The sequence below is a fragment of the Apaloderma vittatum genome, unplaced genomic scaffold (genome assembly GCF_000703405.1).
Source record: "Apaloderma vittatum isolate BGI_N311 unplaced genomic scaffold, ASM70340v1 scaffold3150, whole genome shotgun sequence".
In the NCBI taxonomy this organism is placed as follows: Eukaryota; Metazoa; Chordata; class Aves; order Trogoniformes; family Trogonidae; genus Apaloderma; species Apaloderma vittatum.
Window position 1 is genome coordinate 1 of NW_009694848.1, and position 15925 is coordinate 15925.

Here is a 15925-nt window from a genome sequence, read left to right on the forward strand (position 1 = left end):
CAGCCTGGGCCATTCTATGATTCTATGAAAATAGCACATCCAAGCAGCTGCATCAGCTTTCTGCATTTCCTTATTCACATCACCATCAGAGGGAATTTTTCTTTGACAGTCTCTGCTATATATATATAAAATACTTAAAATTACAAGTAATACTCAAAAGTAAAAGAAGCCTGTACTGTAAAAGTACGCATACACTTTACTAGAATTAGGAATTCAGTGAGAACGCTATAATGAGATCTACATTTAGCCTGGAAATAAAGGACTTAATTTTTTTTTTTATAATTACTTCTGCACTTCTCAAAGATGGAAGCTTCCTTTTTTTCCAGTGATCTGTCATTCAAGGTAAAGTATTAGTTCCAATTCCTATTCATCAAAAAGAAAAAAATCATTCCTTAGTTTTATAGCATACTATATCACGAAAACCCTCTTATGCATACTGACTCATTCTATTAACTTTTTTTTTGTCTTATGAGTAATTTTGGCTCATCTGACAATCGCAACAACAATATTTGAGCTTTTAAAATTTATATTCAAACTGAACTGTTTTATCCAAGGGAAGATCACTTTAAATGGCAACTACTACTACTCCTCAACACTCCAGATGTGACCTCAGCAGTGCTCAGCAGAGGGCAAGCGTCACCTCCCTCGCCCTGCCAGTAACGCTCTCCCTAGGGGTGCGCTGCCAGTTGTGTTCAATTCGTTGTCCACCAGCACACTTCAGGGCCTTTTCTGCAGAGCTGCTTTCCAGCCGGTCAGCGCCCAGCCTGTAGCGATGTTTCCCGAGGGCAGCAGTCAGCATTCCCCTCGCTGAATTTCATAAGGCTCCTGTTCATCCGTTTCTCTAGCCTGTTAAGGTCCTTCTGAATAGCAGCACAATCACCTGGTCTATCAAATACTCCTCCCAATTTTGCATCACCTGCAGACTTGCTGGGCTTGTGCACTGCTCTATCATCCAGATCACTGGGGGAGATCTTAACCAGCACTGACTCCCAGGGTAGAGCCCTGGTGACTGGGCTCCAGCTGGATTTTCCTGTTTGAGCCTGCCAGTTCAACCGCACTGTCCACTTCTAATCTGTACTTCCTCAGTCTGTCTATGAGAATGTCATGGGAAATAAGTGACAAAAGCCTCGCTGAAATCAGGTAAAACAGTATCTACTGCTCTCCTCTCATCCACCAAGCCATTCCATTGTAGAAGGCCATCAGGTCGGTCAGGCATCATTTCCCCTTTGTAAATTCACGCCAACTACTCCCAGACACCTTCTTGTTAATATGTTTGGAAATCCCAAGCTAGGAAGCTAGACGAGTGTGGAACCTCTTAAGAATCTTACACAAACCAAGATTTTCAAAAGTTCCAGGCCTCCAGCTTTGGAGATGAGAGCCCATTCCCTGTCCAGACCACAACTTCCAAGGTTTCTCAACCCCATCTCCTTGATAGATGCCTGAAAAAAACTCAGTCAGGTAGCTCTAGCAATGCACACAACACGCACTATCTGCCCAGCATCATAAACAGAAACTTCAAACTTGTTGCATTCCTGGAGGTCTGGAGAAGCAACGTGGGGAATATTACCGACACTTACCCAAACCAGAAGCTGGACCAACGCTGGGTCTTGGAACAACACATGAGCCACCGAAGGGAACAACTAGCCACTCATTCATCATGCCCTAACAGGACATGCATTTTGCTCTGTCTTCCTTTGGAAAAATACTTTTAATCCAAAGGGAAGACCCTTTCTCGTCATCATTTTCTGGGCTTTTATCCCTCGGTTCTCAACAAGAAGTCACGCAAGAATCAGTGCCTGTCAGTTTACAATAACCACCAGTGTGCTCCTTATACAGTATTTAAGAGTTCTTCCTTTCTACATTGTTTTTAGATTGAGTATCTAGATAAAAACTCAATCTAGGCTTTATGTTAAACTGCCATGAAATCACTGCTGCCAGTACAGGAAAAAGTTAGAGAACAGTTCAAAGTATTTATAAATTAATGGAATATCTCAATATCATACAAGTACTGTATCAATTTAGGTAACAAGTTGCTATATGCAGAAGAGTGAAGAGCCCTAAAGAGTTCATATATAATTTTCAGTCTACTACTTAGATCGGAAAGATGCAACATACTCAGAATTGAACTGCAAGTGAAAGAAAAAAATTGTTTATTCCTTAGAAACCCATTCAAAATTAATCTTTGTTTGACTCTGTAATATACACAGATTTTTATAAGGTTCTCTATTCTATTACAGAGGTAAATAAAGGTAAATAATGCATAATATAAGTATTCCAGTGAACACACTAAAACAACTTGCCTAAGCATATTTTACTCGTCATAAAACTTTTCTAAAAGACATTTGAAACTATAGCACGCAAACTTCTTAATTACACTCAGGAATATGCAAACTGATAGCCACAAGGTTGAACACATACCCTTAACAATGGATTCAGCTGCATACAGATCCCGCTTGTAGGTCACCTAAAGGACAGACAAGCCTCATTAGATTTAACACAGCAGGAAGGAATGTAAAAGCAATAAAACAATGCCCTGCAGGCAATTCTTTATATTTGAAATACCATCAACAACCGATACTGTCAATTTCTTAATTCTGGTAAAATATCACTTGCAACTCACATGAACAGAAGTTGCAGAAATTACCAGAGACCTGAGAGAAATCTGTTTTTTCAATAGTTAGATCCGTTTAGAACTCATTCGAAACCTATTTTTAACCCTTTCAAGAATCATAAAAACATGATATTGTGTCTATTTTCACACATGCACCTGGCTCTACTTTTATTGTGAAATGCATTCATTTTTTTATAGGGCATGTGATCATAAAAATGACAGCCAGGGACAAGGCTCATTATTTCTTTTATAAGTTAGGTGTAATTTTTCAGTAGTGCAAGACTATTACCGTTAATGAGAGTCCAATTAATCAGTGGAAGTCAGTGAGACTATAGCAGGCTTTGTATGACCTCTCAGAGGCTTAAAAACCATCAAGTTCTTAAAGACACTGATCAGATCAAGTCAGATGAACAATAAGATGCTGAATATTTACTTGGTACTTTCAAAAATCACCTTTCTTACCTGCCTTTGTATCCTTATGGTGGTTCAGTCCCAGTATTAGGGTTTGCAAATCAAATATCAGAAAACTGAAGACAGCATCTACCCAAGACATTAAGTCTTTGCTAGCAACACCTTTGCAATGACATGTGGTGGCATGAACTGATAGAAGAATAACTCCTAAATATTTAGCTTGTGTTTTACTCTAGCTTCCTTTTATGTTAAATAAAATACTCCTGGATTTTCTGCATGTTTCTCTAGAGTCTGAATAATTCTTTCTTTTTGAAATGGACTGAACAGGGTTCCAAATGCTTTACTGTTGCAAAGTGAATCTTATAGCAGAAACATATCATTATAGGTATTAACATTTTAGTCTCCAAGTAAATGATTTTTTGATTTTAACACACAGATTCTTGTAACCGCTTTCCATCTCATAAATTAAGCTGTGAATTGTAGTCAGAAAAAGACAAATAACATTTCTCATTACTCAACATTTCTCCAAGCAATTACATTCTTTTAAAATTAAAAATTAAACTTTCCCATTGTCCTGCAGGAGAAGCAGCCAGAGAACGAATCTAGCCTGAGAAACCTTAGGTGTCTGAGCTCACGTACTGTTGGGAAGAATCAATGATGCCCTGAATTTAAATTTAAGAATAAAGAACAACTGAGTGACCAATTTTGTTGCAAAACTTCTAATTACCTGTTTCTAAGAGCTTTGATACTGAACTTTCAGTCAACCTGAAACAGATTACCATCTATAAAACTCTCAAGAAACAAGACTATCTAGGCTATGTTAAAGGCCACCACCACTTACCAGTCAGGGAGGGAGGGATTCTCTAAACGTCTTTCAGTGCTGAAAAAGACGCTAAATCCAACCAAAACTGCATTGAAGGCGTGGGTATGCATCATGTCTCTGGATTTGCTTGTGCTGAGTTGTTCTTGCAATTTAGATGAGACTTAGTCACAAGGTAGGCAACCCCGACAGAGACACGCTTCAGTTTAATTCTAACCATTGATTGCTATAGTATGGATTTGTTTAAACAACTTTTAAGGTTAGGCAACACAAGGGGTTATTGCTCTGGAGCAGCTATACTGCTTTACCTCTAGTTTCAGGGAAGGGGATTTGCATTCTAGCCTTGCCCTGACCAGAAGTAATTCAGACCTAGCCAGATCAGCCAGGAAGAATACTTTAACTTTCTGGACCCAAAAGTAAGAAGGCACTCTCCACTCCTGCAGCCCAAGAGAGTTGCAAAAATGACAGTGGAAAAAGAATTTTATATATCACATTACTAAGCTAAATCCCTTCAGACTTATCAAATTATAATTTAATCTTTTTCATACTCATCTCTGACCCTTCTCTATTTATCAACAGTTACAGGGAGACTGAGTCCAGATTTGACCATAGTGTTCTAGATGCTCTTGTAATGCTAGAACATCTCTTTTCTAATTTCATATTCTTGTTTCTATACCTGTGGCCAACCTAAGGTACTTCACACACAGTGGAAACTTGCTATCACCTGTGATTCCTGCACCACTTTCAAAGTCACTGCCTTCCTAGAACAATTCTCTAAATACAGCCTATACTTGTTTTGTTTCTAAAAAGATTTCTTTATATTTAGCTGTAAAGAACAATATAGGTCTTGCTTAAATTGCTTGCCAAGCAATACTTATCAACAGGCTATTTCTGATCAATTATATTTTTATTTGCATATTCTTAAATCTTTGTGTTGTCTAACTTTATCAGACAAATGTTAAATAGCTCAAAGACAATGACAGTCTCTGCAGAACTGTACCTAGTGAGACATATCTTTTTTTAATATATCAGTTATCAATTTTTAATTTATTTAATAAGCACTAGTACAATTACAGTAATCTTATTTTTAATTAAAAAGCTATTTAAGTAACAAGTCAGCACTACCATCTTTATCAGCCAAGGCTATAATCTTGTAAAAAAGGCTTAAAGTCAATTTCACAAAATAAGTAAATCCCACGCTGACTGACAATAATTATATTATTGTCAATCAATTCTTTATTAATCAATTTCTGCCTGCTGCAGTACACCCTTTTTTTGTGGATCAATATCAAACTCACAGGTTTCTGGTTACTCAGATTCTCTCTTCCCGCGATAACATTATTTTTCATTTTGTTCTCTTGAGCATCTGGTGTTCTAACATTTTTCTGAGCGCTATTGCTGCAACCCAGAATATCACTAGGCCAAACACTAGAACTCGACGCAAATTCCTCCTCATCACAGAATATGAATCCATCATCTGACTGTTTGGCAAAAGAAGAATAGTCTTGCTCATTAAATATTTCCTTGCTTCTCTGTATAATAAACAGTGCATTATATCAATTCAATAGATCTTCAAGTATCATTGGGCAAGGGCTGTTTTCCTGCACACCTTCTCTCTCAACTCTCAGACTCCAACTTTTCACCAAAAGTTATTCCCATTTACCATGTAACTAATTTAGCTTGATTAACATTTCAGATTTACAAAACTGTACATTAAATCATAGAATCCTAGAACGGCCTAGGCTGGAAGGGACCTCAGAGATCATTTAATCCAACCTCCCTGTCATGGGCGGGGACGCCACCAAATGCAAAATATAACTCCTTGCCAAACAAACACCATAAAGTTATGATCACACATAAACAAAAAGCACTGCATTTTAGTTTAAAGAAGTATTTGTTATACTAAGGTATCATACAGGCCTCCTTTGTATGGGATATTTTTGTAGGATTAGAAAATAATCTGTTGTTTTTCAAAATATTGAGGATTTCTCGCACCATCAGCATTAAGTCTTCAAACAGGTGTTCAAATGTTCTTACAATGCTCTTTTCATCTGCATTATAGACACACACACGCATTGGACTCCAACAATTGCATTCTGTTACATCATTTCATACTTCATTTAATTGGATATTGCTCCAGAACATTTAGGGTCATTTTGTTTCAAAGGCGTCAAGCACAGAGAAACTGAAAATGCGGTGATGACAGCATCTTTCTGTTACCTTTTTTGCAGTGCTGATGCTAAATACCTTATAAATAGTTTTATAAGAGCTACATGTATAACAGAACTTATAACACTAATGTAATTTGAATATTCCTGCCTGGTTGTTGTCTAAAAAGAACTATTTTATTTTTGTAATTTGTTGCCAAAAGTAAACAGACGACCTCCTGTTTTAGCTCACATGGCAAGTGACTTTGAAATGTTAATTTTTCTAATGTGTTATAAGTAGACAGCACTCAAGTAGAATAATTAGAGTTAATTCAAGAAAACAAGATATATATGCACACATAAGTAACTTCTTCCCACAGCTCTGAGTCATTTAATGTTATACAGATTTCGCACCTAATAAACAAACTGAATTCTTACAGGTATCAGATCACGTGTTCTCACTCCTCTCTCTGCTGCTACTGCCCAGAGGTTTTTTTGCTCTCTTCCTAAATACGTTACGACAGAGGCACTACCAGGGTCTCCGGATGGCTTGGCCTTGGCCTTGGCCAGCGGCGGGTCCGTCTTGGAGCCGGCTGGCATTGGCTCTGCCGGACGTGGGGAGAGGCTTCCAGCAGCTTCTCACAGAAGCCACCCCTGTAGCCCCACCATTACCAAACCCCTGCCACGCAAACCCGACGGACACACAAACCCACACAGACTCTTTCAGACTCTCATCTGTCCTTTAGAAGACTAAACTGGAAAACAGAGAAAACACTTTTTCAGAAACACTACATCCCCAGAACGACGCTGAAAGAAGTTGCTCTACGCAACCAATGCAGAAGTAAATGTTGCTGCTAAATTGCACAGGAAATTTGCACTGCAGATTCAGGAAATTACCTTTCTGGATAAGATTTACTGTCATATTATTAGAAATCATGTCCCACTGGTGGAAATTTACTGTCAGAGACAGATGAAGTGATTTGAGCTGCTTCCAAATCTTTCAGTGTGGTAATGAATAAAATTTAAAAGCAGGAAACACTTAAACCACATGACAACAGCTACTGAGAAAGAATAATGCCCCATCCAAAACAATGGGATACTTTTATGCAGCAGGGACATATCCTTTGGCACCTGTATACATACCTGCTTTGTCAGCCACCAGGAGTCTACACATTACCACACAAAGTGAATCATGTCTAAAAAATTTTAAAATATTTTTAAAGCGGTCTTAAACATTATAATCTTACTAAATTTAATGAACTGCCCTAAAAATCAAACTTCTGTTAGCTGGGTATTTGACATCAGAGGAAAAGGGATGTCTTCACAGGAAAAGTGAAGGGAAACAGAGAAAAGAGATAGAAACCGCAGGACAAAACTTGTCTCGTCAAAGAATGTTCTTAGTTTTAGAGATTATGGATTTCCAGTTTTACAGATTCTCAGGTTACTCCAGTACCTAGCTGGTTTTCCTACTTGCAGATAAATACCATCTTCGCTGATTATGGCAGATAACATCTGCCCAAGTCTGTCTACAATGAGCTCTAAAAAAGCTCATGATAATCCAAAAACAATTCTGACATTTCAAAGTGAAAAGCCTAACTATTCCAATTGAAAACATATCTGAATTTTTATGGCAATATGCTGATTTTCTTAATTTAGATATTTATATTAAAAATAGATATTATTATTGCCTTTACCTTCCAGAGATCAGCTGTTCCTTCAACAAGTTTGGCATTTGTTTTACAGTATTTCAGAGCCAGATGCAAACATTCCGTTCCATAATCCAGGTCATAGTCTGTACACTGTAGTAATAAAAAAGAATAGATACTCTTATTTAGTGTCAAAGAAGTCCTACTTTTAAGCAATAACAGATTTTCTTTCATTAATTAAACTTTATACCTCAAGAATCCCATCCAGAATAATACTTACTGTACTACGTAGGTAGACTCCGGATAGATCAGAAATAAAACCCTTCCAAGAAGCTTATACCAAATTCTAGCTATCCACCAAAGCATTACAGAAGGAAATAATCACTTTATAATCACAAATTAATTTAATTAAGTGCCGTAAATATTTTGCGTAAACCTTTCTGCTGTTAACTAAATCAATCAGAAGCTATACTTGTAATGAAGTTAAAACCTCAACAGAAGTCATCAACGTTCTAAAGACAAACTTTCAAAGCATGGGAACAAGTTAAGGAATTTTAGAAGCATGATTCTTCAAATGCCTTGTCGGTTTTGGTTTTTGCAGCATCAAAGAGGACAGTAGCAACTTAGAACCTCTGTATTCCGTATCTGTTTCCCTCCATATTTTTCTCCAGTTATCTGCACACAAAATAGTAGTTACTTGGGGCTCCATGAGCCTTCCAGATTAAAAATATATATATAATTTAAAAAAATAATCATCAAATAACCCAAAAAAGTTGTTCTATTTTTCAGTCATCTAGAAAAGGCATTCTCTTAACACACCCTTCTCAAGCAGTTTGGCTTCTTATAGTTGGTGATTATAAGAACCCTATTAATGGAAAATCAAGTAGGGAGCAGATCCTCTCAAGCCAAAACAGGAACTGGGAACTTATCAGGCAGGACTACCTCAAGATTAAGACAAGAAAGTTCTAGTCTGTTTTCATATTGCTAGAATACCAGTTTCTCCAGAAACATGAATTATATGTAACAAGGAAGAATAATTTAAAACAGGGTCTTTGTATTCGATAAGACCATAGGCTGGCTAGCCCAGTACCCAGCACCTCTAGCAGAGGTTGGCAGTGGACAGTCAAGGACAAGTAAATAAGAACACGGCAATCACATCTTCTTACAAATAATCTGCTCTGGTAAATCCTCCCTCTTATCGCAAATCTGTTCAGTTTCCTTAAACAGTCTTTGGCAAAAGCTTGAGTGAAACACAAGCAGGCTGTTATCAGGATGCAGATAACTCAAAGAACGACAATTAGCTCAGCAATGCAAAAGCTTTCCTTTACATAAGCTGAAATAACACTTCCACTGTGTCAAATTTAACCACGTATCTACACATTGGTATTTCAAACAAAATGTAACAGTCCAGACACTGTGCTGACTAATTCAGTCTCCTCCAGGACTCAAGAATTCAAAATCGTCAGAAATGCAAAAATCTAAGTGGGTTAGAAGATCCAAATCAGAGTGCTGCAGTAAAACTTGGGGGTTTTTAATAAATTTCCTCAAGAAATTTAATAAAAAATATGACTTTTTTTGTTCTTGTTTTATAATGCATCAGTGAAATTCAAGGAATTCATCAGCATTATCATCTGAATTGTATTACTAAGACATGAAAAATCATAGCTATCACATATTATTTAAATTACTATTTTGTGTCAGTTTGTCATGACTGCAATCAAACACAGCCCAGTTAGAAAACTAATTTAAATGTTATACTTCTCTACAGAAGTTTTTAAGCACTTTGAGTAACAGAACAAAAAAGACACAAGAAGATGAAGAGTTGCTTAATAAAAAAGACTTCTTAAAGAATAGTTAAATCAGAGTATATCAGAATAATACTCCAGTACTCTGGAGTATTATTAAACAGAAATTATTTGTATTCTTTAAATAATCAAGATACAAAATAGGTCAACAGAAAATAAGAAACAGGGAACTCCAGCTCCAAAATATGTATAATAGAGTGATCTCAGGAGTAAAGAGGTCCAGGGATAAATTGCCAATGAAACCAGAAATGGCCTACTAACTTTCAATTCCAAATATTTATTATGAAAACATTTCCTTTTTCTGTTTTGTTTTTAAGGATTATTTTCTGGTAGAACCCAAACTATTTTCTACTAATGTGAGTAACACACAGATTACAAAACACAATGTATTTTTTTGTTTTGTCTCACAATGGAAGAGAAAATTTCAGAAAAACTTACCTGTTAAAGAATTTACTTTGAATTAAAATTGAGTTACATTTTAAAATATATGGGTAATAAATGATACTAGGACAAGACTAAGCAATTCCAACTTGTTGGCAAGGTATTAATTACAGATAATTAGTAGGGAGTGGAAAAGTTCCATAAATGGGCTAAAGCATCTTGAGGGTATTGTTGGCTTCAAGGGATGAAATACGACACAAAGCAAAGTAATAATTAAAAACATATTTCACTAACACTTGTACATCATGACATTTACCACTCTAATTATCTGTAATTGTTTAAACCTAAACATATTGTCACTCTGTATTCTTCTGCAAGTCTGATACACTGATGTCAGAGGAGAACAGTGAAGCGGAACTTATCTATACGCTGAACAGCTCCGCCAGTGAAATTTTAAATCCATATTTAAGGTGCAGATTTGAAAGTGTCTATATTGCTCTACGGAATTCAGTTAACAAATGAAGCATTATCAGGGAGTGCCTATAACAAAAAGTTGTAGAACATCTGTAAGGAAAATTCTTAGTGAAGGAGGCATGCAAGCATTCTCATCCTAAATCGTCTGTATATATTTTATTGTACATCTAGAGGCAAACCACATTACAACAATCTCTTGAAAAGTTTCCTTTTGACCAAAAGGCTTTTTAACCTAAAGTCTGACGGAGCACAGTTAACCAAACTTGACATGCACCCACAGCTTTGTGAAACAATACACAGGGTTTGAGTTTCAGGCAACAGATTTGACGTGGGGGAAACAGCTTGAAATATTGGCACAAACCATATCCACAACAGAAAGAAAACACATTAGGTTAGTTCTTTAGATGACACAGAGGGAAATGTGTTATTTAAAAATGCTTTTGAACTGCTGAATATTCAAAGGCATTCTAATAGGTAGTTTTGGGAAGTGACTTTTTTGTGGGTGGTTTTTTGATTGTTTTCAAAGAGTGGATGGTCTAATACAGTGCTATGAGTGGAGCGAGATCCAGATTTTAGCATTACACCAATATTTCTTCCCCTGCCCCCTCGATTAGTTTGAAAATATTTTGATAAATAATATTGCTTTCTAAAATGCAAGCTGTACTGCTGTTGCTTAGCTGGAAAAATGGAACACAGGGCTAGAGAAAAGAGCAGCTACACAGCCTTTATCTCCCTGGTACTTACTGATAGTCCATATATTAACTTGTTTCCAACATATACTTTGAACAAGTAAAATTATAAAGAAGCAATATTTAACATTAACAATTGTTTTTACTGTTAAAATGCACTGGTTTACTGTATCTTTATCCTGATTCAAGATTTTGAATGAATATACAGGAACTAATAACCACACAGCAGAACAAACACAAAAACACAAGAAACATTCATTACAGCGCTGTCATTTTCTTATTTTTTTATCACTCAGTTTTATAACAAGGATACAATATCAGCATTCTTTATGTATTAACTGAAAGAAAACCTTTGGATTTGCCTCTTCACACAGGTACTTTTAAGGCCTGTATGAAGCCAGTCTTTCACACTTCTGTAACCATTGCTTGTGTCATCTCTTATATTTTCCACTGTCAGCTGCGTCTCCATTTTACTCCCCCATGTAAATCCATTGTATAATGATATCAAAACACTTGCAAGTAAAATGCATAACTACTTAACAGTGGTAGAGCTTTACGATCTTTCCAGATCCTTGAAAATCAAGTCTCTGCTGCTGAAGAATCAGAGTACATCATAAAATATACCTGTTGATGAATGCTTAAGTTAAGGAATATGAGATAAGCTCTTGCTGAACCTGAATTGGCCTATTTTGCAATATTTTATAAAGGTTTTTTTTTGCCATGGAAACCAAAAAATCCTGGATCCAATATTGGATTTACAGCAAGCATTCAGCCTATGGCAATACACCGTAGTTAAATGAGAAATAACAGAAGCAGCAAACCGAAGGAGGAAACACGTGTATGAGAAAACGGTGCAATTAATATGAGTTCAAATAAGCTCCTTTCTGAGACAATTTCTACTGTAGTTATTATTAAAACTGCTGTGACATAGATGCAGATGCTGCAGTGCTTCAGTGAAGAGACTAAAGAGACAGCAATTTACCTTCCTACAGATCTGTAACTCCATTCCAACACCTTTCACTGCAGTAACTGCAAGTGCTCTCTTTGTACATGTCACAATTTCCCCATACTCCACTCTCAGATCCCCTGAACACTTCCCGACTGCTCGTTGAAATATTTTGGTACTCAAGCTGCTTCTAAGTCCACTAAACAACCATTAATGAACTTACACATTGGCTGGTTCCAACATCCCATTAAAAGGCATATGGCCAAGAAAAGCAGAAGGTAAGAGTTGAATTCACATTTCAGCCACTGTGGCCTCCTCTCAGTGAAGACATTCTTTTAGGTTTTCCTCCTCCTCACACTCACCGATTTTTCAAAAAAAATATATAGGGACTTAACAGCATTGAAATCTCCACACCTCTATCATTTTTGGTTGAAATCCTGACCCTAAGGGTCTTTTCCAATCTAATTGCCTACGAGATTCTATTAAATTGAACAAAAAGTGCAGTTAAAGGTTTAACACATTGAGACGAGTTAAAAGCAAGGAATGCTTTCAGTTAGCTTTTTAATATTAAAAGTTATATATGAAAGAGTAATTTTGCATCTTTTCTTTCTAGAATATGTGTCCTGGATGAATCAATACAAACCACACTGCCATCACCACCACCATGCACTCAAGTCAGGTCAGCTACGCATTTTCTGCCTATTTTTCTTCTTTCAAAGGAGTTGATAATGTTTCTTTACATTGAGGCTGGCAATCACCGCTCAGCATACACATCTTGCTGCTCGGCAGTAAGGGGCCCGTAGGCAAGAGTGCAGAGCACAAAAACACAACATGAAAGTTGCCTTCCCTGTCACTGTTTAATAAAAGTTTTGGCTACTAGACAAGGTTAGGGACAGCTCCGCTTGTTTTCTTTGTTTGTTTGGGTTTTTTTAAATACAAATTTCATTGAAAAACTCACTGTCACAACAGAAAAAACTCAGTGGCATTGAGAAATGCCTATGGATGGAGAGAACAAATATTTATATCAAGGTTTGCACTTCTGAGAATAATAATTCTGTAAGATCTAGGAACAAAATTACGTGGGTATCTCTGTCCAGTTTGGACAGGTTCCTTCAATCTTCTTCTAAGCAACAAATCACACATGATTCTGTGACCAAAAGATAAGATCTAGGACTAATGAGTTAGACTGAAAAACCCGTGTTTTCAGTGTCCCATTCTATCAAAACTGCTAAGAAAAAATGTCATTAATTTAGATCCATCAAGGAACTACAACAAAAACACTGAAATAAGGTAACTGGGCAATTAAAAAAGATATCTATTATATTGGCTGTCATTTTTCACATTGACCTCAAAATGAAAAAGAAGCTGAAGTATTATCATAAGACTAGGTTTTAGCACCAGCATCCTTAAGTCTGACTCTGGATAAAAGAAAGATCAAGTTTTAAAATTCTTTTTAGAATGTCCAAAAGCTAAAAAACCAGGCCCTAAGATACTTGTAGATACTCTACAGTATTATTATGACAATGTTTATATTATTGCCTCAAGTTGAGCCAGTAGAGGTTAAGATTGGATATTATGAAAAATCTCCTCACGGAAAGGTTTGTCAAGCACTGGAACAGGCAGCCCAGGGAAGTGGTTGAAGTCATGGTCCCTGGAGGTATTTGCAAGATATGTAGATGTGGTGCTCAGGGACATCGCTTAGTGGTGGACTTGGCTGTGTTAGGTTTACAGTTGGACTCGATGATCTTAAAGGGCTTTTCCAACCTAAATGATTCTATGATTAAAGTCTACTCTCTAAGTATTAACCTTATTGTGGCTGCTACTTCTTCTGTCTCTGCAAAAGGAGAGGCCCAAATAAACCAACGAACCTGTAAAAGAAGCACACGTGCTTGACTTTACACTGAAATCATAAATCCACTAATAGCGTAATTTTGAAAGAACCCAAGTTCTGTTTGAAAATTAGACAGAGAGCCCTAACCCCTACATACCCAGAGTAATCCATAGTTCAGTCCCTTCAGACAATGAGCTCTGCTCTCTTCTAGACAAATCATGATCAACCTGTCTCGAAAGGGTTTGCAGCTTTGCTATTAAGGAATAAAAATTTCACCACGAATAATCGAAGGCGCTTTGGCAAGGAAAGAAGGGTACCAGTAAGCACAAACAAGAAACGTCAAGAGTTGTGTCCACATGTGCAGGAAAGGTTCTTTTATGGTGCAAATCTTTCCTGCATCCCTACACAGAACCACAGAAAATGCACTTGGCTGTGCTGCTGGAGAGCCCAAAGTCATTTCCCTTCTGGTGGAACGAAGGTGAAAGTCATATGCAAGGGCACCTCCTAAAGCACATCATTTACCACGTGGACACAAAGTGCCCCAGCAGCCAGGACTCAGCACATGTTGGCAACTGGGGTGAATATCACTGCTGGTAAAGTCTCAGTTTACAGATGCAATCCTGAAACCCTAACAGATCACCAGAAATCAAAGCTCAGTCTTTCCTTCAGTCTTTCTCCATCTGTGCCACACCAGTAGCTACACTCCTAATGTTGCTCCAAAGTTCACACAAACTAGCACAATGAAAATGAGAATACAAACTGGGTGAGAGTAAACAATGATACTGGTATGAAGACAAAATACCTCATGCAACTAAGAGCGAGTTATTAGTCAGACTGACTTTGTAAAATAGGTCCTGAGTTACACTGAGACAGAACTGACTTTTATGACAGCAGAAAAGGACACAAGAATGGTTTTGAGCACGCAGCTGAACTGAAATTTCAGACTCCATATCCAATTTCAGCTTTTTAAACAGTCATATTTTAGTTACAACATCGAGAATAAGATGTTAATACTCTACGTGACAACAGCTGTAGTCAAATTACCGTGTTAGGACTCATTGTTTACACTTTAAAAAACTATCTTAGAAATTGGAAAAATATTTGGAAAAGAGTTATATGGACAAGAGAAAAGAAAAAATCTTGTCCCAATGTAGAAAACTATAGACTATTTAGGTTATTATACAAAAATGTAAAGAAGTGATTATTCACATTCTTCCCGTAAAGACCTTTGTAATTATATCAATTTCTAAAATTAGGCAACAAACAGAGAATTTGAGCAGGCTTAGAAGCAGAGGTGAGCCAAACTCAGGCATGCTTTATTTTTAAATTGTTTTTGGAACGGATAACGATTATTCAACTCTTGGAACAATTTATTTATGAGAATCACCTCTTGAAATTATGCAGCATCACAAACGGTCCTTCTCCTTGCCTTATAATACCATAGACTGTCAGTAGCCAAGACACAACGAACTCTAGCATCACTACCTTGTTTTCTTCTTTGCTCTCTCCAAACGAGCAGCAGATGACATTTCAGATGGGTGGTCTCCCTTATGGTGGATACAGCAATTCTCGCTCAGCATTCGGTGATTTTTGAGCCTGTGCCAAACGGCTGATTCTAGTGGATACAGTACACTTCTCAGGGTAAATCCACTAACACTTAAAACAATACTCTCACAATCCAGCCTGATTTCCAACTCGAATAATTGCAGTGTGTCTCCCTAACATCCACACTCTGAGTTATATCTGGAGACAAAATGCCTTTTCACTGCTACAGAGATGGCAGCTTTGCACCGCTCCACCAAACGGTCCCAAGAGCTAATATGTGAATTCGTCAAGGGCTTTGAGATCCTGCAGGATGAGGAGTGCCATAAAATGGAAGTAATTATCTCATTAGCAAAAAATCTTTTTATTTTTTTACTTATGCAAGGCACTAGAATTTCTCCAAACATTCTTGTGGCAGAAATTAATTAGGGCAAGGTGGGGATTCATACAATATCCTGGCTCCACCATTGCGCCAAAGAACTAATCAAGTACAGAACTATCTGAACTAGCAGAGCTTTCTCAATAGACCACCAATCTAGCTTCAGGTTTTGAAAAAATGAAAGCATTGCTGACAACGTTCATCAAGTACATTTATCCCGAAAAGAACTGGGTAGGCTTTATG

General features: G+C 37.1%; 1 protein-coding gene across 1 annotated transcript in view; it reads right to left on the reverse strand.

Moving 5' to 3' along the window:
- Positions 1-2115: 2115 nt before the first annotated feature.
- LOC104269396 (isoprenoid synthase domain-containing protein-like) overlaps positions 2116-15925 on the reverse strand; it is a gene marked incomplete at its 3' end in the record, with an annotated part of 40271 nt that continues 26461 nt past the window's right edge. The window contains exons 4-6 of the mRNA XM_009868932.1: positions 7684-7788; positions 2419-2464; positions 2116-2223 (exon numbers count right to left, since the gene is read on the reverse strand). Of these exons, the coding sequence (XP_009867234.1) occupies positions 2116-2223; positions 2419-2464; positions 7684-7788 (259 nt within the window). The remainder of the gene's footprint in view (positions 2224-2418; positions 2465-7683; positions 7789-15925) is intronic.